General features: G+C 33.6%; 1 protein-coding gene across 2 annotated transcripts in view; it reads right to left on the bottom strand.

The window, feature by feature from the left end:
• LOC110381031 (neuroligin-4, Y-linked) overlaps positions 1-26,741 on the bottom strand; it is an 83,864-nt gene that overhangs the window by 8,691 nt on the left and 48,432 nt on the right. For both annotated transcript variants that reach the window (XM_049842153.2, XM_021341210.3), the window contains exons 2-7: positions 21,490-22,000; positions 17,614-17,831; positions 6,936-7,088; positions 5,981-6,181; positions 4,546-5,044; positions 2,481-2,571 (exon numbers count right to left, since the gene is read on the bottom strand). In XM_049842153.2, coding sequence (XP_049698110.2) covers positions 2,481-2,571; positions 4,546-5,044; positions 5,981-6,181; positions 6,936-7,088; positions 17,614-17,831; positions 21,490-21,857 — 1,530 coding nt within the window. In that variant the 5' untranslated portion in view covers positions 21,858-22,000. The remainder of the gene's footprint in view (positions 1-2,480; positions 2,572-4,545; positions 5,045-5,980; positions 6,182-6,935; positions 7,089-17,613; positions 17,832-21,489; positions 22,001-26,741) is intronic.

Below are 26,741 nucleotides of genomic sequence, written 5' to 3'. Positions count from 1 at the left end.
GTTTAGTAAAATATTTGAAAAGTTAATACTCAAGCAGTTGCTCAGTTATTTTAATGTAAATTGCCTCCTCCATAGCGAACAATATGGCTTTACTAGAGGCCGTTCGACTACTGATGCTGGTGTTGCTCTTTTAAAACATATTTTTAATGCATGGGAAAACTCTCAAAACGCAATTGGAGTCTTTGCGACCTCTCCAAAGCATTTGATTGCGTTCAACATGACACACTTTTACGCAAGTTACGTTATTACGGCGTTCAAAACGGAGCTTTAAACGTCATAGAATCATATTTAAATCATAGATTGCAATGCGTAGACATCAACGGTGTCAAATCTTCAGGCCTACCAGTTCAATTAGGCGTGCCGCAGGGTTCTATTCTAGGTCCTTTCTTATTCTTAGTGTATATAAATGATTTACCATTCCATTTAAAAAATATATGTGATGTAGTATTATTTGCAGATGATACATCTCTCATTTTCAAAGTTGATAGGAATAGGCAGCAGTTTGATGACGTGAACAATGCACTCTCCTTAGTTACGCACTGGTTTACAGCAAATAATTTAGTTCTTAATGCTAAAAAAACCAAATGTGTTAAGTTCACTTTGCCTAATGTAAAACACTTAGGACCTAAGATAATCCTAAATAATGAAGTTCTTGAAACTGTGAAGTCAACAGTGTTTCTGGGAATAACAGTTGATGCAAAGCTACAGTGGGGCTCACATATATCTAGCCTCGCGGGTAGACTTAGTTCTGCTGCCTACGCCGTCAGAAAAGTAAGACAATTCACTGACGTAGACACAGCTCGACTAGTCTATTTTAGTTATTTTCATTGCGTTATGTCCTACGGTATTCTACTGTGGGGCAAAGCTGCAGATATAGAAAACATTTTCGTATTACAGAAACGAGCTGTTCGTGCAATATATAAGTTAGGTAGCAAGCATTCCTTAAGGGAACTTTTTAAAGAAATAGGTATCCTTACTGTGGCATCGCAATTCATCCTTGCTAACATATTATACATTAGGCAGAATATTCATCACTACACCAAGAAAAGTGATGTCCACAGTATCAACACTAGGAACAAGCATAAACTGTGCGTACCCATTCACAGGCTTCACAAGGTGCATGGAACATTTATGGGGCTTGGTATTCGATTTTATAATAAACTTCCTCAGTCGTTTTTAGAATTGCCTTTTGATAAATTTAAAGTGCAGGTCAAATCTATTCTGTCGAAGAAAGCTTATTATACAGTTAATGACTACATAAACGATAAAAATAGTTGGTCCTCATGTTAAACACTGGACAGCTTCAAAAGTTATCATTATGAGTTAATGTGATTTATATTATTTTATACGTGACATTTTTTATTTTTATGTATACTGACTAATTACCATCATCGTTCTGTTTTTACGATGAGTTGTTCCTTAATTTTGTAAATGGTCTACTAGCGACTGCGAATCTATTAGTATTAACTGTTTTCTTGTCGTGTAGCTGCAAGTCGTCATGCTCCCTTTGACGGTATTGCTTGCGGTAGCGTCGGTGGTCGGGTTGCCTCCCTCCCTCAAAAATGTGCGAGGGGGGCGATGGCTGATCCTCGCGTTATGCTCGTGAACGGGTGCTGCTTGTGGTACCAGGTCGTCTTGCTGACTACATATTTGTACACCCGTAATTTACCTAATGTATATGATTTTGGTGTGAACGGTAGTCCTAGTTCACCGTTTTCATTGTTTATGTTGTTATTTTATTTTTATTTTAATTTTTCATAAAAACTGTTTGACATGTCGGTGGGTGCACCCTAAACTATATCTATCTTCACTGAATGGAGGCTTTATATTTTTTATATATTTCACTCTTTTTTTAATAGATTTCTTTTGTAACTGCTTGAGTAATAGGTATGGGTAAGGTGTGTACTAGCCAACATGATTAACTATTTGAATTGATTTTATATACAAATTTATGTACACAATGTTGTATAGTGATATTTAAATATTTGTATACGGTTCTTCAAACCATACAGACAGAATTGTGTTGCTGGGGAGTTTGTTCCACCACTTCTTCTTCCCAGCAAAAACACATAGGAAGTGGTGAAGGGCGGGCGTTTTGGGGGCTGTCTTTTGTATTGACGTTCGAAAAGTGCTGATTTTCAGCCTACTTTGAATAAATGACTTTTGATTTTTTTTTTTTTTAGTGTTTTAAGAGTATAGTGTTTCAATAGTGGTTTTAGCATTTTTTTCTGTTTTTTTTTTTATTCGGTGGTATTATTGATTCCTAACTAACTTAACTTAGCACATCGTTTTCTTTCGTTTTTATCGTCATCTGCTGAACTGCCAAAATATTCTACCCACAGAATATTTGATAGATAAATATTGAATTATTTACCCACCAAATATAGAACATTCACAAATAAATTGAACAATAATGAGGATGAACAAGCAATAAAGTTCGCGGTGAATAAATTATTGAAGCAATAAATTATTATTATTACCTGAACGGTCCTCTCCCAGTCCGTGTACTCGTTCACGATTGTGAAGAATATTTCACTCAAATGATATGTGTATGCGTTCCTGACGTATGTCCTGAAATTATTCAAGTATTTAATTGACAGATTTATGGATTTATTTCAAATATTAAATCACTATTTATTATGTCGCCAGCTGTATGTATGGAAGTTGTAGCAGGAATTTCATTCCATATGGAGTCATTTCCCAATGATACATGGATTTTTCTAACATCAAACTATAGTAGGATGTCGTCAAAAATTGCTTCTTCAATACTACAGAACCTGTTTATGATACAAGCTTGATATATACGGTAGGTACCATATTACATTACTAAGTAGAATACCTTTTCAAGTACCAGTGATTCCGTACCTGTTATTGAACGAAATACCTGAACCAAACAGTTATTAAGTTCACGTGAAATCGGCTTAGAAGTCTATACTTCAAGCCACTTGAACGTAATGGAGCTATAACCAGTCACTGTTCATTCGTATTACTGACCCTTATACGAATCGTATCGAAATATTAGGTACATTCACAAGCAATAATATAGCAAAGTTCAATAGAGATTTTCTCGTGATGTATTGATTTACATTTTAGGTTCACTGTATTATAAAATAGGTCTCAAGTCAAAGTCTCAAATCCTCCTGCCCTTATCCATTTTCATTTGGGGTCAGCGCAGCAAGTTTTCTGGTCTCAATCCAAAGTAAGATTTCACGAAAACATCGCTTTAGAATTTAGCTAAGTGAATACGTGTTATTCTACGTGACTCAAGTTCTTGGAACAATCCTAAATATCAGACGTATAATGATATCGTTAGTCTGGTATTTTCCTCGTCATTATAATAATATATGTTTAGGTAAAATAATATTTAATATCTTGTATGTAAAATCTTTTTTTTTTTCAATATAATTTTTTTATTTCATATCTGATATATTTTTCAGCTTTTTTCGCCTCATGTAATATTTTACCCATTTCTCAGTATTTTTTACTGAAAGTAACTTTTGGGTATCGGCTTCATTAAGCCCAGTATTATTTTACAACGCACTTTTAATAACTTAAAACGGAATATTACGAGCTCATTTTTATAAAAAATTCAGAACGATACCAATAAAAAATCGAGCCGTAGGAAAACGATTGCTATCAGAAATAATATTTCAGCAAAAAAATTAAAGGAATAATTTTATTTTTGTTTAAAAAATGCGAACAAAGTGATGTCACAGAAATACATGCATTCGAAATAATTTAATTCGTCATACAAACGCCAGACGAGTTTCCATCAAAAGACTGTTTTTAATATTTTTTTTTTCAGTTTTTATATAAAAAACCTCTTTTCGCTTATGCTACGAATAAGCTAGTAATTGGCGTTTCTGTAAAAAATCAAAGGGAAAACTTGTGTTGGCGTGACATTCACGTTGAAATGAGGATTTTTAAATGTTCGTATTTTTTTAATACGCCTACAGCTTTTATGAATAATACTAGATATTTTTATGCTGTTGTGTTTTGTTTAAATTATGACCTTGCTAATTGGGTTCTATTTATAAATTGGGATATTTTAATAAACGAAAAAATACTATCGATCTTTTAACTTGTAGATGAAGTTTTAAAAAAAAAACGTGTATTTGTTATTAATAAACAAAGAATATAAATTCTCCACTCAGACATTTTCATAACAAATAAACGCCAATTTGGGTTTCATTATATTCCTCTCCATTTAAAGAAAATAAAAATAAATTTCAATTCATAAAACATGAATTCAATTATTATTTTAAAAACTGGTCTCTACCTGGACAAATATTGTAATACTTTTCATGTATTATACAATGTTTTAAATAAAGCAGTTTTTACGCAAGCAAACCATCAATTTATCAACCTTCATATCTTATAAAACAGTCATTATTTAAAAATATTGAATTGAATGCTACTAGAAGATACTTCTAGTTCATTTTCCAATACGTAAGTATATCCAATCGTCTGATTACCGCCCGTTCTCACTGAGACGTCTTATGACCGCAGTTCAAACACCAATTTGCTGAATAAACATCGACTCACCTTATTATTCTATCCCTTCTTTCACCTTCGAACCCGTTTTGTATGTCCTGAGCCGAAAATTTCCAAAGGGCTTCGCTAGTTACGACTCCGAAGAGAAGATCATACTTGTTTTGTCCTCCCCTTATGCCAAACATTCTTTCTCCGCTCCTTTTATCAGCTTTAAGGTTATTTACTCCTGATACGCTCGAAAAACCTTGAAGGTCATTTGGTATGAAGAATGTAAGAAGCTCTTTTGCATAATCGGTTTTGACTACCACACCGTCTACTGAAGGTCCAAAGGCAGTCAAGTAACTTGGGGTACTAATTTCTGCAGACATTAGTTCATCTAAGGGTACTTCTCTAAGGCAGTCTACTATGAGCTCGTGGTCTTTTACAATGTCTTCTGGAAGCGTGCAGTTAGCCTGTTTTGCTAATTGGACGGAAAAACTGACAGGGTCTTCGACTAGTGCCCAAGAACTGAGTGCTGAGCCTGATAGAAGAATTGAGCGATGGAATAGTCCTGTAAGAAATTCATACATTAATGGTCCTAAAAGCAAAGGTTTCTAAGAATTACTACTGTATCTGGTTATCAAGGTGTGTTGTTCTTAAATATTTACTTGACTTGGCAGATATTCTCAACTCCATGTTAAAAAGTTCCGTGGAAACTTGATACTTCAGTCGAAAGATGAAGTTTCAAGAATATTAAAAATGCTTTGAGAGGTATATTTTAACTACCTGGAGATTTAATTACAACATCGTTTAGTTTACATTTAGCAGCTCTTTTGATGAAGGTTTTGAGTTTTATTGCAAAGAAGAAGTTAAGCGTTGAGATTCTTTAATATAATATGAATTATGAGTCTACAGATACGCCTTCATAGTTTCCAAAAATGGCGTATTAATCACATCTCATTGAAAATTCTAGTTTGCACGTCGGAATAAATTTGGAATCCCTGAAGAGCTCTAATTGTGAAAGTACGGGAATAAATTCCGGGTTCAATTTTGCAAATTGTACACGGCAAAGCGACTGATGATTACTTTGGGAAAATGGGCAGCTCGTTGTTTAGTCTAAATCAGCATGTATCAATTTCAAATTAGAAACTTTTAGTTGATGAATAATTTTGTTCTACTATACCTGATGAATTAATAACTTTTTTATATTTCAAGAGAATTGCAAACATCGTGAAACTGATTCAAGAGCCCTTTGCATTTATGAATTTATCGTTTCATTTTATTCCTCTTCTATTTGGAATAATATTGGAATAAGATTTTTTGTACGTTTCATTTTTCTCGGAACTGTTTTCCTCCTTATTTTTATATAAGCCGATTTTGCAACGTCCCAACTATTGTGTAAAACCTTTCATACATCCTCAGAAAAATAACATATGAATTGTGAAAATTCTTTTTCAACTCAGATGTTTTAATGTTTGCTAAACTACATACATCAAAATTAACTTACCAGGCATAACAGTAGGCGAAATCATCAGAAAATTAATACAGGCGGCCCCAGAGCCATGTCCTAACATAGTGACATTGCCAGCATCACCGCCGAACAGGGCAATATTCTGTTGCACCCAATGCAAGGCTGCTATCTGATCCATCAGGCCGTAGTTCGCCACTCGAGCTTTTAGGTGAGGTATTGGATTCGCGTTTAAGAAACCTGTTGGAGAAATGTTTGTGTTATTGTTGAAGTCTTGTTTTACAGCCTGGTACATCTTAAGCACTATTTGAAAGTATATTTTCATCTTAGATCATCGACTAGGTTGTTAACTTTTGTAATACGTGGGTAGTAGGTGGTAGTAACAACCCTTCAAAAATAAGTTCCTACATTATAGTAGATAGTGTTAAATCAATTTAAAAAATCACACAATTACCAAAATAATTGTCTCAAAAGCAAACAGCAGCTTATGTCGTCAATATTAACGCTCATAATTCAATGAGGCAATCGCTGCGGTAACTTCCACGGCCAATGTTTAATTAGGAAGAGTGGTACGTGACGAAAGCTAAACTTTGGAGCTAGTCCTATAATTAGATTGTATGGACACAAAACTAGCTCCAAACAAGGAAAAATATGTTCTCTGCTCAATGAAATAGAGTCCATAAATGAACATTGCAATATTAAGTATTAATAAGAAGTATTAGAGAACTCGAGTTGTTTATGAGAACTCTTTGTAGTCGAAGAGGCTAGAGAAAAGATCAAAGAAAGATGTTTTTGCTTGAATATTTTCCTTTTGGCAGATATCATGAATAGTAAATAGCGTCCAATATAAAAGAAACGAACTAATTAATATTACATAAGGCATTAATGATAATGAACATAAAAGCGTTTCTGAAGTTGACTTGGACAAATATTTAGGCGTACTCTATGAAAGTTATAAAGTCTATGAAATAGATTATAATGAAGAAATGCTTACCCAAAATACCAAGCCTGTAATTAATTGTGATGACAACCATGCCGCCGTAACTGGCTAAGACAGAACCGTCGTACACGTTGCCAGAGTTCCACTCGAAAGATTCACCATGGATGAAGATGACTACTGGATACTTCGCTTGGAGTGTAGGGCCAACTGAAACAAAAGTTTATATTAGTGATCGATTTGAGGAATACTTTCATAACTGGATGTTTTTTTAGAAATATTATCTTCATGTCTATTTTCAAGACCCTGTACCGTAAATATTGACTGCATACAGTTGAAATGTTTTAAATATTTTTTTATCTTCTTTTCGAGCACAAATACAATTATATTTTTTTTTTGCTTTTTAGTGCCTTTAACCTTTATGCTTCCAAGTCAAATTAAAGCTGATTCAAATAATATTTAATAAAATCATTTACAGACCACGACGCTAAAAAAGCAACAAAATTCAAATCGTTTCTCAAAAGGCTTTCTTTTCCGCTACTTTTGTTTATGTTATCTAGTTTTCGCATGACGGCCCGTTGTGCACGGTAGATAAAGTCGGAACATTGGATATGTGCCAGCGTATATGAATTATACTTTTTTATCAATAGCGCTATGAATATTATAAACGTATTGTTTTCTAAATAAATTGCTGCCAGTTGGGTTTTTTGGACCGATGTTTGGATTATTGTGATTGGTGAACTATATGATACATTTTTAATGGGGATTTTTTTAAGCCGGCTGTTAGGGATGGTTTTTGGATATTGTACGTTTGATTTCAATAGTGGTAAGAGAAATCACAGAGTGGATCAATATTTCAATGAAGTTACTAAAACTGTTGAAAAATAAATAGTGAATTTTATAGAAATAATAAGAACTCAATCTCAATATTAGTCCACAATTATTCCAGTAGTTAAACGAGGTGAGGATACGATCTAACCTCCGCACTCCTTACGGAAACAAATTATCATAGCATGAATACAAATATGCTGCATAATTCATCGTGCATAACTTTGCCATTCAATGTTGCCGTAAGACTACCGCGAATTCCCTTTACCTAGGTAAGTGTTTCACCCGTTTTCACCATATTTTCAGAGAGCTACTGATCTTTGTAATTCTCCTAATAAGTTTTAATATCCTGCATCAAAAGCCTATGGCAAACGCAGCATAGGAAAACTACTAATGAGGTGGTCAAATGATGTGATAAAGATCACAGGCAGGTGTAAATGCAAACCGCTTCAAACCGGTCCTTTTTGAAATCAATGGGGGAAGTTTATGTTTAGTAGTGGACATCCTAATACTGGCTAAGGTAGTATTAAAATTAGCTAGTGCTAGAAATCATAAAGGATATGGCGGATTTCTGGCTTTGAAATGCTCGTATTGTGAGACAGTAAACATCCTTATTCATTTTCATTCTTAGAATCAGCTTTTGCTTAGTAAACATTTTTATAAAAGAGCTAATAACCAAGCACTTGAAACAAACTACATTCCAGTGACATCATTAAACCTTACAGCTACAACTAAAAACAAAATCACGAACCTCAATGCATTTCCAACTTAGTAACATTATACGGAGAATCGATATCAATTCGAGTTCCTCCCTATATCCTCTCGTGTTCGATTCCCGAATAACTAGTATTTTCGTATCGAATTCACAAGTCACTGGAGTAATAACATCTATAACATTTCGCTGTAACGGTCGTGCTGGATTTACAAGGTACGGAATTTATTTTATCGTGCTTAGTATTAATAAAATTGAGGAATGAACGTTTGGTAGTAATTTGAGGTTTGTGGGTATTGCAATCGATTGGGGTTAGGTCGACGAATCGGTAATTGACAATCATTTAGAAATTAAAGTTGTGATTTAAGTTAAATTAGGAATGGAAATGGTTATGACGAAAATAACACAACACGACATCTGTTGAATCAAAAGGAATTCGTGAACAGAGGTTTCAAAACATAACTAAATTTTGTTCAATCTTATCTGTCATCAAGTTACGGCTACTAAAGAAGCATAAATCTGTGGCTAAAATCGTTATCGAGATAAAGTTTTAACGAGCAAAAATCTGCCTGACATCGGATACTAGCCAATATCAGGCAGACTTTAGTAAGACATTTTGCTTAGTAGTCGAAGCAGCGGCTACCATAGCGAAAAAGGGAGTAGAGTTACTTATCCTACCATTCAACAAGAACTTTACTGCCGAAGAATATGTAAACTTTGTATAACTAAACTGCTTTGCTCATTGAAAAATGCTGCACGAATTTGTTCTACATTTCTCCGAACTCCGAATCTATTCTAAGTTAACTTTACCCAACATTTTACATCTTCAGGAAACATGCCAATACTGCTATTTATACCAAGATTGCGATTCAGACCGCACCTTCGCGTACAAATACTTACCTACATTCATTTCAGAGTATAGAAGGTTCGGGTAAAAATATTCCAGTTTAAAATAACATTATACCCATTTCACCCACTCCAAGGGTTATGGAATGCATTCAATTTTGGAATACATTAGTATAAGGTATTCAGTCGACATTCAATGGAAAGAATTTGCATTTCGCTTCCCAATATGTCAGTCGCATTGCTTCAATGAATGTTCTGAACAAATATTTGTTTTGCATTGGCTTTGGCGTTCAGCACGTTAATATGGTTAGACTGAAGTAATGTAATTTGTGAAAATATTTTCCTGTTTATAAGGTTAAAGAAAATCGTTGCTCTGTTTCCCTTTATCCCCCGCTCTTGCTGACATGCTTTCACAAAAATACACAATATTATTTGAATTCAATTTCTTGTACATCGGAGTCACACTCGAATGAAAAGTATTTGCATGGCACCGTGTCTAGCATCCGCATCGCCTTGTCTTCCAAGAAATGTATTGTACAAACATTTGGTGAACAGCCACCGATGTTACTGCGGAACTCTTTGAAACGGGGTTATATATTTTCAAACATGGCGGCTGTATTTTGTTTGGGCTATTTATCTTGGATGTCGTGGATGCAGTAAATCATCGTTTTCATGGTAAAATATTGAAGATATGTGCCGTAGACGATAAAAGAATATAAGAAAGGAATAAATGAAGTAAGCCATTATGATGCGTTTGAGTAATAAATTAAAATGTTTTTTTGGCTCAAAATAATGTTATTTTTTTCTAACATAATTCGAATTATAGGGACTCATTAAATTCATGTTTTACGGTGGGCATTTACAATTTTCCCATATTTATGTATTTCAATGTCAATTGTTAGAATTGTTGGCCGGCTTAACATGTCGCATGTTACAAAGTCATCGATATAAACTAACACCAGGTTACTTTTAATGAACTTTCTTCAATGCGTGACTTTTTTATAAAACCTAATATTACATAATTTCCATCTTAATCTCCCAAGCAATATTTCTCAAACTCTAAAGTGGAATTTCCAATAAGTTTTCGAAATTAATTTGAATACCAGGAATTTGATGGTAGTACAACGACTGCTCATAACCATAAAGTTAAACAATTTGTTATTTAACTGGCAGATAACGGAAGATAATGAACATTTGAGACAGTTTGGTGTTGAATTACTGGTAATTTGTCTGAAGTTTGAGGAATTTAGTCGATATATGAACACTTTTGAACTATTAAGGGATCTTACAATGGTTGTCGTTTCTAGCCTATCTGGAATATGCACCTCGATTTCAGTCCTAATATAAAAATCTTTGTGTGTGTATGTTGTGTCTCAAATAAGCATGACTGCCTTGTGGAGGAAAACATGATTTGGCATTAAATCGCCAATCCGCGTAAAACAAGCGGTTACAATTGCTCATGTCATAATATATCAGTATTGGAAGCATCTTGAAACAAAAACAGGATTTCTAAACCACCAAAAAAACATTCTCAAAATTTAAGTCCAAAAACAGTACACAAACCTAATTTTCCAGTAACACTCATCTTTATAACTCAATAACATTTAGAGCATCGTTTAAACTTTACTTTCATGAAGTGTATGAAAAGATAGAAGTTCCTAACTTCGGATAAAAGATAGCCTGTTTCACGTCGGCACACTTTACAAAAGGTGTATTATCTTCTTTATTTTATGAAAACTAAAAGTTAGAATAGCCGTATTGTTCGCCCTGTTGCTATCTTTGCTAATTTTATTCTTGAAATTGAATTCTTATTTATTTAGTTTGAAGTTCTTGGAGTTAGTATTTACGTATTTTTTCTTATTATTGCCCCATCAATAGATACATTTTCAATATCAAATTACTTCTGTATCATTTCGATTCAAAATCTTATATCAATATCTGCAAAACAAAAATTGTTAAGTTGTTTTTTGTAGTAGCGTTTCAACAAAATTCACTAACACGATTATACGATTCCATATTTGGGGGATATAAAATTATACTCAATTTTATTTCTGGGTTATATTGTTATATTCTTGAATGTTATAAGGAAAACGGAACAGAGATATAATAAAAAGAAAACAAACGTGCCAAACGCGATGATATGAACACAAAGGAAAGAGATTGAACAAATAAAAAAAAAGATAGCGATATCAGAATTAAATTAAGAGAGAAACAGAAAGGAATTCGGATACTGTTAACGTCAAGAATGAAATTCTATTGAAGACATTCAACCAGTGCTTTCGATGTAGCTATTATTGAAATAATCAAAATTCTTGAGTCTATATTTCAATGTCTTATGTTTGGCTTCCAGCGTAACTGGATGTTGCTGAGACTAGTTATTTAGAAATATCTTTATGAAATTGAAATAGGGTTTGGATAAGACTATTTATAGTACGAATTTTTGGCTTCTGTCCGAACAATACTAAATTAGAGTAGATAATAATGAGCTCGATAAGAAGTGTATAGAAATCCTAGAAATTAAATTGTCTGCAAATATGATTACGAAAAACAAAACCATTGATACACAAGTAATAAAATAAGCCCTTAGATAATTACATACTAAATATTTTTATGACGCTAGATAGTAAAAAGCAGAACCGTTTACAGCATTTTATCATAACCCACAAGTTGTAAATATTAACTGTGGGAAACGGTCTACTGTGTCGGTCGTAAACGATAGGTTAGTAACCCTTTTAGTACTAAAATAGTATAAACAGTATCATTTAAAATATTGCTTAGCTTAGAGGCTATATTAATATAGAGGTATTTGTAGTTGACTGGCACTTATTCATGTTCTTATTCAAACCCATGTGTGCATATCGTGAGATGTCATATAATTTGAAATATCGGATAACCCGAGAAACTGTTGTCTCAATTTAGATGACATCGGCCAACTACTGATAAATCTTTATTTGGATTTTGTGAAAAACTCTGGCATATGTACTTGTAACTGTGGATAACGCAGTGAGTTGCACACTGATGTACACTTCTTAACCATTTTGTTTGATTTCAATAAGTGTGTAATTGTTTGTTTTCCCTAATAAATAAAATAAAATAAAAACTAGAAGATATTTAAAGTACAATTAATAAGGTATCAATTAACCATTTTTCATAATGTAAATGGTAAAACTAGAAATCCATACACAGCCATCATCATAGCTTTTATTACCATAGCAGCATAAATGTGGATCGTTGAACATCGGCCCCAATCATAAACCGCTGCAATTAACAATTTTGGTAGAATATTGGTATAATGAATACGTTTTACCGCATACGACGGTATTATTATAGTGATTATTAATTTATATGCAGCTGTATTTGCTATGAAATTCACTAATTTTACTATTGTAACAGCTTTTTATGCGATTGCTGTGTTCGTTTTAATTTGTGTAAATTGTTTCTTTATATAACTAATTTTTGGTGTTAATTACGTTAGTATGAGAATCCATCAACATCATTATTAAGAGTTTTGTCGCTATAGGTTTCGCTGTCAACATTATTTTTACAATATTCAGCAAATATGCGATAGTTATTTACATATTAGGTTCATTCTTGTACCATAGAGTTTACACCAACACCTAATTTTATTACAGCCACACCTTCAAACAAGACCTCAAATAAATACCCTTTATCTTTCCTTCACCACAATCAAAAACATTCGATATCTCATTAAATTCCTAAAGCCATTCCTATATTTGTTCCGAATCTTTTATCAATATCCACAAAAGCGCAACCCGGTCTGACGTTAATAATTTCTTCAGAAATACTTTCCTTTCTCACGTGACTATTGTTGTTTGAACAAAGGACTATCGTTACAAACTATCCAGATGAAAGAGGACAAACCATCGCAAGCCGTGATTAAAATGTTCAAGTAAAACTTGAGCTTCGGTTTCGTTCGTGGTTATTGATGCAAACTGGTCTCTTGGTATCACAATGGCTTCTTTATGCTTCGGAATTTGGACTGAATGTGCTCTTTGAAATGTTAAGGCGAGATTCAACCGGTGTGTTTCGCAAAAATGTTTCTTCTGGTCTACACGCTTTAGGAAACAAAAAAGCAACATGAATTTAAAACCGAACACCGTTAAATTTTTATCGTCTCTTATTCAATTTAAAATAACCCGTGAGTCACATTACGAAACCATTGAATACAATAATATTGTGAACTCTTTCAACATGCCGCGAATGCACTTTGTGAACAAATTGCATGAAAATATGAAGTCAAACATTTTCTTTTAAAACGTGGCTCAACGTTATTGCATTTTCCTTTCATACTGGCAGAAATTCGTGGAATCAAACAGTAATTGAATGCTTGTGATTTTAAGGTCTCGTATCGTTTAAACCCACTTTTATTAAATAACGATCATTTGCATAATACATTCACCCATATTGGTTTCAAGGATAATATCTGTAGAATTTTGCTTTGCTGTTTTAATTTTGATTTTATCTGTGTCTTTAAATCATTCGAGGCTAAACTTATTAATCTGATTGAAGCGATGGCGTGGTTTTGCCGACTGCGTGAATTCAACTATCTTACAATAGAAAATAATTCTTGGTTAACGTTAAATATCAAAGACTTTTTAAGAAAGGTCTTGAAAACTATGTGCCTAGTCTTTGTATCAATCTTTGAAAAAAATTATTTCTACTACTAAAACACTCGTACATTTTCGTATATACCAAGCTATAGAGAAAGCGGTTTGGCATATCTGGTCAACTATGCGTAAGGATCGAAGCTTACATTTAGGTGCAATGAACCGATGTATAGGTGCATTGCGCGGAAATTGATTTATGACCCTCCGTGAATCCGTGATTAGTTCGCCGAGCAAGCCCGAAGATTTGATTTTAGAAGATGGACGATATGTTATTTAACTTGATTTTGTGGGAGTACAAAATTGGACCTTAATCGTAAAGCTTTTGGGTTAAGAATACAATTTTCTATGAAGGTAAGGAAAAAAATCTTTTAAAAGTCGTTCGTGTTTGGTACAGGAAGTAAAACCATGGAATTTCTTGCCCGCTCTTCTCCATAGGTAGGGCTGCCATCTCGAATTTCGCCAAACCCGGACAAAGATTAAAAAAAAAACCCGGACATTTGACGTAAATCGCATTTTTTCCCCGTACGGGTACTCTTACACTGATTGAAGTTAGTGTTTTGTATCATAATGCCGATGGATACGTAAATACAGTAAGTTGCTTTCTTACATGAAAAGTGTCCGGGTTTTCCCCGGACGCTTCTTGAAACCCCGCCCGGACGTCCCCCGGACGGGGTCAAAACGAGGACAAAACCGGGGAAACCCGGACGGATGGCAGCCCTATCCATAGGAAGCTACTTTTCAAGTGATCAAATAGAATCAAACCTATTTATAATTTTTGACGTTCATAAGTGCTTGTAAAGGCCTAAATGAAATGAATGATTTGACTTTGACTTTGAAATCCCTTTTTGCTTTTATCACAAAACATTTTACTATAATAAGACAGATTCTTCATCAGTATTCAAATCAGAGAAAAGTCGTAAATGCAGCAACCAAGGAAGATGGACTAGTTTACTTCGTAAGAGTTAACCAGTCAGCCGTAACAATTTATGTATAGTGTTGAACTTCGGAACCTATTGTACGTGAAACTTCAATCAACGGTAATGCATTCTATAGAGATGAAATGTGTTCAGGTGTGGATAAACAAAGCCAACATAAATAAGGAAATCACATAAACTTTACTGTACGTATTTTCTTGAAAGATTGAGGTAGAGATGATTACGATTTAAGCTGTGTTTAAGATACCTATTGACTGTGCAAATACATAAGGTATATAACTGTACCTACTAAGGTAGTATATAAGACAGGATCATAACATTATGGTCTTCTACAAGCAAACTTTTTTTTAAGTTCTTTTTTAAACACGACAGTGTCAAACGTCGATTTAACATTGCACATATTCTAAATAAAGTATTTTGTATTTAGAAGACCCAATAAAAGTTCACCAATCTATTTTTATTTTCAAGTACTTATTAGTAAGTAATGCGTACATAATCCAAAATTCGAGGAATGTAAATAATCCATTAACAACAGGCACTCCTAAAATATTCCTCCAATAAGCCAAATTCCTAAAGATTTTGTAGTTCATTGACTCGAGTTAAATTTTGAAACTAATCAATTTTCAGTACTTGTGTTAAATAGATTTTCAATTAATTGCTCATTTTCTATTACGCGGGATTTGCCGCGTAATTGATAAACAGTTACAAATATGTAAAACCGCTATTTTAATAACGAAATTAAATTTCATTAGCATGGAATTCTGTTCGGTAGTTTCATAATCAAAACCAGCTTTTATTTATAGATCATGCGAAACGTTATGATACTCTAATTAATAATGTTAATGAATACATTAATTGCTGTGGTCCCGATTTCATTTACAATAAGCGACGAATTTTTTCGCAAAATAATAGTTACATTAATAAAATCCTTTTTTGAGTTCGAAGTTCTAAAACTCGTAAATGGACTTCCGTTCCAAAACACGATTACAGAAATTTAGTTCAACGATAAAAATAAAACTAAAGATGTCGAACACAATTTACCGAACCTCATTGGCCACAGAACTTTCTACAATCAAATAACAATCTTAAATTATCTCAGACATTACGAAAAAAGCTTTTGTCAACGGCATTACATAAGCAATAAAGGGGAAATTGGGTCAAAACAGCGACGAACGTGATCCGAGTACTAAACATCCTTTTGGTCACATCCTCACACAAGCATGACAAAGCATTTGCACGGATGCAAGAGGAATCGTAACCAAAGGAAATTAGAACGTATGAATGGGCCTTTAAAGACGAAGATCTTGGCTCCTGAGGATTATTGCAAGAATTGTGGTAGGTCTGATGTGATATTTCCTTGTTATGCCGACTATTTCCTTTGACACAAAAAATAAATTATGCTTGCGGGAAATAGAATTGTAAGCTAGCAAAAGCCTTTTTTAGCAACGTTTTTATTTCTCAAAGGGATGTTGATAGATTTGAACCTTTTATGTTGGTGATGGCATTAGTCATCATTAATTTTATCACGTTTATTTCAAAAGTAAATAAACTCAGTATATGGGACAAAAGTAACAAAACTAACAATTCTACAATACCGTCTGGTCACTTCTACTAAAAGTATAATTTTACCGCAAATTCTAAGAAGTGCCCCACTTTAATCTTGAAATGGAAGGAAACAGAGCATATCGACCACTTACCTGCTCATGCAATTTGTAAAAGTCAACTGAGCTAAAGTTGCAGAGACGTTGACTTAGCGTAAGGATTTTACCAGCTATCTCTAGTTTGATTTGATTTCAAAGTAATCATTATTAGACAGAATAGTTAAAGTCAATCGATGAGAATAGTTAGTAAATAAAAAATAAATACGAAAATTTTTAGCATGAGAAGCAAAAAGTAATAACTTAACCTATTTTATTCAGTGGGTATACTTAGACGACCTACTAATATTCCTAAAATCGACAAGTAACAGAATCGAAATATTTACATCCAGTCGTCTAAGGCTTTCGAGAGAACTTAGTTTAAGCCATTTCCTACAGTAAGAGCTAGAAATGCAACCGACAAAGAAAAATATTACTTTTCCTTTCAAAGGACTTCCTTACAAAGTTAGTTCTGGCTGAACTGGCGTCGAACGATTGACGACAAATACGCCGTCTGGGTACCATCAATGGATATTTTCTATGATTTCCTCGAAAAAATATTTCCGTATCTAGCCGCAAGGGATCCGGTATCCGATGTTGTAATGCGATGCCGTAAACCAGGATAAAATTGGGAAAATAAGCGAAATGAAAATACCTATAGTAGGTCGTGTAGGTGGATGATTACCTCTGGTTCGGCTGTCTGAGAAATGTTAACCTTTGGGTCGAGAGATAAGCTTTTGATCTAAAGGTTACAAGATAGAAGCTTTGATAACAAATTATAACTTACAAAAGCGCGGTGAGTAATTAAAATTTTGTGAAGTACGTTTGTATTGGTACGACGTTTTTGATTAAAGTGACGGAAATGGATTTATTATGAGCTACCTTGGTATTGTTTGTGGTCAAAAACAGATGATTATAAACATGAAGTAGACAGAGATAATGCTTTTCATCTTAACAATATTAATTTAGCCTCATAGCCTTAGGGAAAACGCTTTATCACTGAAGCTTTTGCGGGACTACGACTTTTTATCACTCTCGTTTATGACAGTATTCTTAACATTTCACATCTTTTGACATCTTGCCATTTTACAGTCAGTTACAGTACCTACTTGACACAGGAAAATCTAAGAAAAAAGGTTCTAAACTTACCTTGAACTGGCGTATAGATGTTCATATACAGGCAGTCTTCACTCTGATTCTTTAGCCTGGGCAGCAGTCTTCTCAAGTACTCCAGCCTGCCTTTAGGCATCCTCTCCAAAGCCAGCGTCTCGTTGGAGATATCAGGCAGTCTTTGAGGACAGACCGGACCCATTTGGTCCACAGTCTTTACGTCATCCCAGGGAGCTGGTGCTCGCGTTGGCGCAAACCTGGTGATAAAACTTGGGTCAAATGTTTGGTCAAATGGAAAAAGTCGGATCCAATATTTGGTATTGCAATTTCAAAAAGTTTTCGGATGTAAATGGAAAATTTACTAAGTAAGATAAATCTAGTTTTATAGGATCATTTAAAAGAGAACAAAGGCGTTAAATTATAGCAAATATGAAAAGTTTTGAGTTAATTATGTACATAAATTAATACGCCACAACGCCGAATTCATAATTACTCAATTCATAAAATTATATTGTCCCGAAAATTTCATACAATAAAGGATGCCGCCTATTTGATGTTATAACAGTCTAATAATTCATGAATAACAGCTTTAAAATTAACTTATTTGCCACGTTATGTACGTCATATCATGGTTTAGCTGGAAAATAATAAATTTATTTACTAATTCACCTTGTATTTTTGCAATTAAATAGATTTTTCCTTAAATCTGAGGGCACGGCAGTGCCCCAGCCAAGACTCGAGCAAAGCGGGCACGGCCGTACCATCTTTTCTCGAAGCGTTTCGCGGCTATTTCAGCCCCCTGTATCTTCCATGTGAACAAAGCTAGGAGTTTAGGTTTTCGATGACCAAGAGTAAGTATTAGAACAAGCTCAGTCCCAAAATTACAAGAAATTTGAATAAATAATTTACGAGTTATGAGCGATCAAAGTTACACCATTTTGTCACTGACTCACTCACTGACCGATCATCAAAAGTCTAAGGTACTTCTAGCAAACTTAGAACCTCCAAATTTGGCACCAAGATAGGTTATTGGCTACATATAAAGGGAAAATTATAAAAACCTTAAAACTTAATAAAAAAATAGGAAACAAATTTATATTTGCGGTTTTTCAAGAACATTGTGTATACATTTTGACTGCATTGATAACTTTGTTATTTATTTATGTACAAAATGTTACTATTTGTTATATTGTTATTATGTATTAAATATACATACATATGAATAAAAAAGCTAGGTTAAAATAAAATGAATAATGATAAAATCTTTGTGTGCGATAAATACTGCATGCTCGCTCAATAGATGGCGTTTTCCTGGTCTAAATCGCGCTACGGTTTTTAGTTAAAAAAAAAAAACAAATAATTTCATGTGATAGCGCCATCTACCTCTGAAATAAATCTCTTTTATTCTAAAAGATATTCGATTAAAAAATTCGACAATTTCGAAATTGTTTAATTTATTTAAAAAAAAATGTTGTTTACGTGCTAATTTAGGTCTACATATTTAGTTTGTTATATATTTAGTTAGTTGCATGTAAGTTAATTTAATTTGTTATATACTTAGAGAAGAAGGAGACCTACAAAAAATAAATTAGATCCCACCAAAAACATTAAATGTAAAAAAAGCCAATCCTCTACGCAATTCCTCCACCGTAAAAAGTTTTGAGATCGCATAGAAGCCAAGTCCTGTTCAACTTTATTTGTAATAATAAATCAATATTTTGTGACTATATCAATAGTTTTGTTCACATTACAATAATATTGTCTTGGCCATGAGCACAAGTTAATAGTCGCTCCCTGAAATAATGTGTAAATACCATTGAATTGATACATTCTATATGGACATGATTTTACGATTGGACTGATTGGAATTTGAGATCACCATGGACCAAACATGCGCCATAGTAAATGTGCAGTTCATGATTTTGGATGATACTGACTGTCGGTCATTTAGTAACAATTGAAAAAACTAAAAGTATTTAATTCTGTGATATTAAACTTCATGATTGACTTTCACCTCTCCAAGATATGCTGTATTATATTTGTAGTTTATTGTGCTCATGGCCAAGTCAATATTATTGTAAAGTTAACGAAACTATTGATATGGTCACAAAATATTGATTTATTATTACAAATAAAGTTGAACAGGACTTGGCTTCTATGCGATCTCAAAACTTTTTACGGTGGAGGAATTGCGTAGAGGATTGGCTTTTTTTTACATTTAATGTTTTTGGTGGGATAAGGATATTAAGGCAACTGTTTTTAAAGGACATCAAGGCTTCCTTAAAAAGAACAGATGACCAAGCCCAAATATCTGCCTTCGTCACATTCTTAGAGACAGTGTAAAATTATCTTCAACTAACAAAATAGTACTTTACGAATCATCGCAACAGTTATTAATTTTTCAATCAGCTTTCAGATTTGCATACAATTTTCATACCAAATAAAATACACAACGAAATAAAAGATGATATTAATGCAGAGTCATTAAAATGATAATATCTTTCACTTCCGATCGGGTAATATATGAATATCCAATCCTTGTTACTGCATCAAGCTAACTAACTTTTACCAATGACGATAGAGATAGGGTTATTATATGTGTAAACAAGACCTTTGATAAAAAGTTTACAAAATACATAGTTAGAAGTAGTTTGAACAAATATAATGTTAACAAAATAGTTTGTCATCCCAAAATAACAGCAGCTAATAATTTCGTTAAGCATGACTGAGATATTGGTGTATAGATATAGACAAAATGGTGAAAATGAAAGGAGTTGTAAAAATATTTCATAAGAATCGAAATCAAATTACATAACCCTAGCTTCAAACAATTTGAGAAACAATAGACAGTAACAACACAACAACCATAAATCGTAATTTGTTTCATCTGATAATCAAACGTAAGCAATTAAAATATCATTACTGCCCTCCTTAATTGCTTTAATAGCTACACTTATAACATTTACGATGACAAAGGAAAAAACCACAGCACGTTTTTGTTTTCAAAGTTATTTAAAATCTCAACAGAATCTCACTTCGTTAATGAGTTTTCTGTTTCGACTGTGTCCCCGAAAGCTGCAACTGAAAGAAGGAGCTGTTTCCTCAAATTAATTTCCACTAATTGGACATTCGGAGTGTAATTTGAAATAGCTGTGACGTATTCAAATACGTTTTGAATAAAAATAAACGAATTAACTTGTTTTGTGATAGAGTAGTCAGTAGCACTAATAATAATGTGAAGTAACCTGAAAACAACTCGTTTTGGTTATTCATTTTTTGTTCCAATATTTTTACTGCTCATTAATAAATTCCTGGGTATGAACTTTTTTTGGCATACGTAAAGCCTATATTCGGTTTTATTATATTAACATATAAGTTTGTTTGCTAATAATTCCAGTTTACGTTGCCTCAGGGTATGTTTGCGTTTTATGTTGCTGTATTTACATATGATACAAATACACAGTTAATACCCACTACAAAAACGTATTCTATTCTCCCCTATTTACGAAAAGCTTTCTATTTATATATATAAGCATTTGCTAATTATATGAGTTACTGCCATTGCTTATATGATGCAGTCATTTAATTGAAACAACTCAACTCGCGTCTTTGAACAAATGGAATACAATATAGAATTATGTGAAACACAACAAAGCAGAATTGCAATAACATTTCTCTACGAGATCACAAAGGGACAATATAACTCCAACTATTCTAACTTCAACTACTGAAATAATAATATTCTAAACTTGTCTCATTTCCACGTAAGAGCTACATACCGCTCCCTCGTCTCCGCAAATACATTCGTTCTAAGAAACCGATCCGTACTTCGACATTTCCACTTTAGCGACACGTCGGAACCTAGCCAAGCGTTTAATAAGATGTAGTTGACCGACCATATAATAGAGAACATACCTGTTTGACCCCGTTGGTGGCGTCGCATATGGAACGCCAAGATACGCCTCCACCGGTTTCAAGTATTTATGTTGATCCATAGGTAAAATTATTCCTTGAAGCTTCCCGTAACGAGTTCCAATCACCCTTGTTCTTAGCATAGAATTTCGGCCACCAAAACCGTTGCAATCTGAATTTTGTGACATCAGTAAAATTAGTAGCACTATTATCTTTAACTTCTCCTGTAGTCCGATTTGTATCGCTAACTTTCTCTTCTGTTGGTTTATCTTTAGGAAGTGAATCTTTACTATTCTCGAAATTACATCTATGTTTACCATATACTGTTTTATTGAATTGCAAATGTGTAGTGGCAGTTTATGGGTGTCCATTTTCTGTGAATATCACCTTTGTACACCCATGTCTTTATTATGTTTCCCTTTTATTTTCTTGTGAATTCATTTGATTTGTTGTTATGACATCCTTGGTTAGGGTTTATTTTGTGGGTCTTGCGTTATAGCGGCCATTTTGGTAACTGAAACAAAAGGCATTGTTTTATTCACAACATTCACCAAACATACAGTTATAGCAGTAATGTAGATAGTAATTAGCAGGGATTTAATTAACACGTTTAATGGAAACCAATTCAGTAAAAATAAATGAGCCGATTGAACTTTTCAATATCGGTGTCGGATAAATATTTAGAGGCTTTTCTGTATAACCTTAAAAGTCAATACCATTTTCAATGATTCAAAAATATTGTTAAATTAATAACCACAGAGCATTATGTTATATGGTTCTATATTAATCTCCTCGATATTTGAAACATCAAAAGACCTAAGTAGACTAAAATCTAGGACTTAAGACATAATAAAACTTAAGACCTCAAAGTAAACGTTGGCATCAGATCTTAAACATATTTCTTCCAGACTTTATAGCACATAACTTGATTATTCTTAGAAAAGTATTCAGGCTTAAAGGCAGTACTTAACGAACTTCTGTTTTTCTGGCGAAAGAAAATATTTTTATTACCTAAACTAAGTTTCGTTTTATTTGTATTCATTAGTATTTTTCTTGGTAAAATTTCTCGTTAGGTATAGAAAATATTATAGATCCTTTAAGAGGGCTAATTGTATAGCTTTTATTTCTGAGTCATTTATTGAGCGTATTATAATTCTAATATTATAATATTATAATTCTATAGTTATAAGCATACTATAAAAGGTAATTAGTTTATTCACATAAAATAAGCATAAAAAAGAAGACTGATTAAATTCCACGGCACGGTTCAGTGTTACGAGTAAAAAATTCCAAGTTCGTGCAGTCGTTACACACAGCGATGATATTTGACCATTTTCATCCACCCGGATACACCGGATACCCTCTGCCCTACGTCTCGTTAATATGAATTAATAATACCGTCCGGAAAAATGTTACCTCTTTTCCTCTGTAGGTATAGATATTGAATATGTAGAAGGTCATTTTTTCGCATAAGACTTATGTTTACAAAACGTAATTTATATTTTTTTAGGGTTCAGTACCCAAAGGGTAAAAACGGGACCCTATTGTTTTCGCCCCTGTCCGTCCATCCGTCTGTCACCAGGCTGTATCTCAGGAACCGTGTTAGTTAGAGAGTTGAAATTCTCACAGATGAAAACTAGAATTACATAAATATTTTGGAGGTCTCCCATACAGCAAACGTAATTTTTTTGTCTGTTTTATAAATAATGGTACGGAATCCATTCGTGCGCGAGTCCGACTCGCACTTGGCCGTTTTTTTTTTGTTTGTTTGTAAGGGAATTAATTTTTCAGCCGTGAAAAATATGTTTAGTACCTTTTCATGTGCAAATGGTGTACAAATTGTTTTGTCTGTTTATAATTGGGGTGATGTCAGGAGGCAGGCCTTGTATTGTGTAGGAGAAAGGTTTCAAAGGACAGAAGACAACATGTTTAGGTTATTTGTTGTGGATGAATTAACATATTAACATATTGTATTATTTTTCCTTTCTCTTTTGGAAGTAAATTGAGGATTTGGTCATTACGTATTCAAGTCATATAATATGTAGACAATACGCTTTTGGCTATTTTAGCATACATTGTTATAGCCTTACTGGAGACGGCTTTGGGTAATTTTGGACTAACTGTAGTCTGCCTGACAATTCACGTCAAGCTGAGCGGTTAACAAACAATTTTCACGCTTCCCACTTCGGCCTAGTTTCGCAAAAACTAAAAAACACCGGTGCCCAAGCATCGTTTGACAGAAACGATAGTTTCAATATCAAAAGCACTTAAGCGCTAAAAACTGGCGTCCACAAAGCTGAATAACAAAGTACTGGATGGCGTACATTCAAGCATAAAACGATTTAGCGCTTTAACTTGCACTTGATTAGACGTCTTTATTTTCTCATCAGTACTTTAATGGTAGATTTATTGATTTATGGCAAGCATTTGCAAGGAATATGTATGTAGAATAAGTCATTTGTCATTTTTTAACGTGTCCCGAGCTTCGTTCGTTTTGATTGGAGGCTGCAGTTTGTATGTAAATTTTTGCGTATCTGGAGCGCGTTCTTCGTGAGGATTTATGGGGATGTAGGCAAAAATAGAAAGAGCCAATTAGCTTTGCCATCTGGATTTTGTAAGGATCAGGGATCACGGCTGACCCTTTTAACGAAATGACTTAGTTCTCTCTTTGGAAAATGTCATACACAATATTTAGTGCTGAGCTAGATACTTCTGTTTGTTAACAATTTCTAAATGGAATTCGAATTCGTTCGTCAATGAATTTGAATATCGAATGTGGGTATAACCTTTTGTTTCACATTTTCTTCTCATCTCAAAACAAATATGTTTACAAGATTACCTCCCATATTGATTCATACCTATATCAAGTTTTTATGTATTCAACCAATCTATATCGGTATTTGAAAAATGAGGTCTTCAAAGGTCCGTGATGTCATGAAATATTAACTGAAGGGTATAGGCTGGATGAAAAGTAGCTTTATGTATCATGTGAATATTTTATCCATGTAATTTTATATCTTGTAAAACACGATTTTTTATGCTAAACATGACCTGGTTTAGAATTTTATTTGCTTTAGTGACCGCTGAAGAATTTTGGGTTCATAATTTGTGAATAAATTATGAATCAGGTTGCTGGCATCGGTTATGGGTACCCTAATAACCTATTTTTTTCGGTCCCTTGGTGCGGACGTTGAATGATAAGTACGGCTAACAGGGTAAAGGGCTTTCTGAACACTTGTGGCTTATTGCTAAGACATGGATATTTTGCCCTTTTTATTTCTAAAAATATTGGCAAATTGGGGCGGAATTCAGAATGTAATTTTCATAAAAAACAATATAAACAACTTTGAAGCTAAAGGCAAACCAATAAAGCCAATCCATGAATCGAAAAAAATAAATAGAAAAGATTAACACCTTGATCACCGTTGTAAAATCATTCCTTTTTCATCCACCATTTACCTCACAAGACCTACACGATTTCTCACACAAAAACCTTCGAACATCACAGAAACGAAAACCAAAATGGCGTTTAATATTTGACTTATCTATTCAGGCAGCATTCATAATAGCCCGACTATATGAAAGAAACATTTACATTTCTATCGGTTTTGCATACAAAACACTGGGTACGGAATACTATGGAACGCTCAATGGATCACGTTTTGCTCATAAATCTGTAGCGAACTTATATCGGAGGGAACTATTGGAGACTAAGTTTCGCCTGCTGTGTTGCTTACTGTTTTAGAGTTTGTACTTGTAAGTACTTAAGATGTGGTTGTGGAATATTCTGGAGGCGTTATGTTCATTTGGTGCAGTTTTGAAGGGGTTTAAGATAATAGAGTGTTTGTTTCTTGCGTTAGTTCAGAAGCGTAGTGTGTTTTAGTCGACCAGTGTACAGGTGATTTTGAACGTAAGCCAGGGAAGAATTGGCATAAAGTTGAGAGAGGATTAGAAAGGATGATAGATGTATAAGAGTTTTTAAGAATTAGTCAGAATCATCAATAATCTTTAATTTATTTAATATTGTAATGTCGTTTAGTTTTGATAAAATATTCCATAAATACTCACGTCATATATTTCATAATAAACGTTGGTAGAGAAAGCAAATAAAAGAATACCATTATTTTTGTCGACTGCAAAAGCTCGTTACAATAAAATTGCTTTTAAATTCAATTCGACGTTTTTTACATTTTCGTCCGCAGGTGCAATCCTGAAAATGACTACGGACATAGCTGTATATGTGTTTATATTGTCCATTATGTAAAGTAACTGTTAGGACCATTATATTTCACCCTTTTGTCATGATAAAACGAAGTATTGCTTAAATACATTAGGAACAAGCCAAGCCAAGATAAAATATAGCAAGTAGCTTGAAAAACTGAATGAAAAAAATTGAACCAATTAGGAGAATAATTAAGTAGAAATCTTTTTCAGTTACTAATTTTTCGACTAATGTCCCAACTAACGTTCTAACCCACGCATTCGGTGTAAAAATCAATGCAAGTTTACAGCTAAAAATAGGTAGGTAAACGACATCTACACTGTTAAAAATAGAACGAAAAAACGACTTTGTGACTTAAATAATATAGTCTAAAATCACTCAGAGATCTTATTTCGAAAAGCCACGGATTCATGAATATCAAGGAATTTAATAATGTCGTTTGCAACTACTTCGGAAGTTGCTGGCTTAACTCGCGACCCTATTAGTCTAATGGATTAGCTTTCCTTAGCCGCTGATTCTGTTTCCAGATAAATGAGCACAAAAGATGAAGAAAAAATTGAACTAAATTAACGAACGAAGCAATTATCAAGAAATAGTATAACAGTATATTTATTTTAATTTAAGAAGTCTAAAAATAAATACAGTAATATCGGCACTATAAGTACTGTTATGTAGAACATGGATTCTCACTATGCGGTCAGCAGTCGACAGAAAAAGCAAGCTGTTATGATGAATTTCATCATATGCCGAGCCTTTTCCCAACTATGTTAGGGTCGGCTGATATGATGAAGTTGCACATACAAAATAGTTGACCTTGAACCAGTGACCATTTCAAGGTCGAAATAGCTCCAAATTGCATAACTAGTTCAAGTTCAACAGCTGTAAATAAGATAATACCGTTCTGTTAGATCTATGTTTAAAGGTAGATATTGAGTTTATAGTCCATTGAATTGGAATATAACTAATTTCGTCTGAAATCCGAAGCCAAGATTCCCAGTGAACAGATGAAGTGTTGCCTATTCAAGTGACATAA

Source organism: Helicoverpa armigera, chromosome 5 (assembly GCF_030705265.1).
Source record: "Helicoverpa armigera isolate CAAS_96S chromosome 5, ASM3070526v1, whole genome shotgun sequence".
Classification (NCBI taxonomy): domain Eukaryota; kingdom Metazoa; phylum Arthropoda; class Insecta; order Lepidoptera; family Noctuidae; genus Helicoverpa; species Helicoverpa armigera.
Note: the sequence above shows the minus strand (reverse complement) of the source record. Positions and strands in the feature narration are given on the sequence as shown.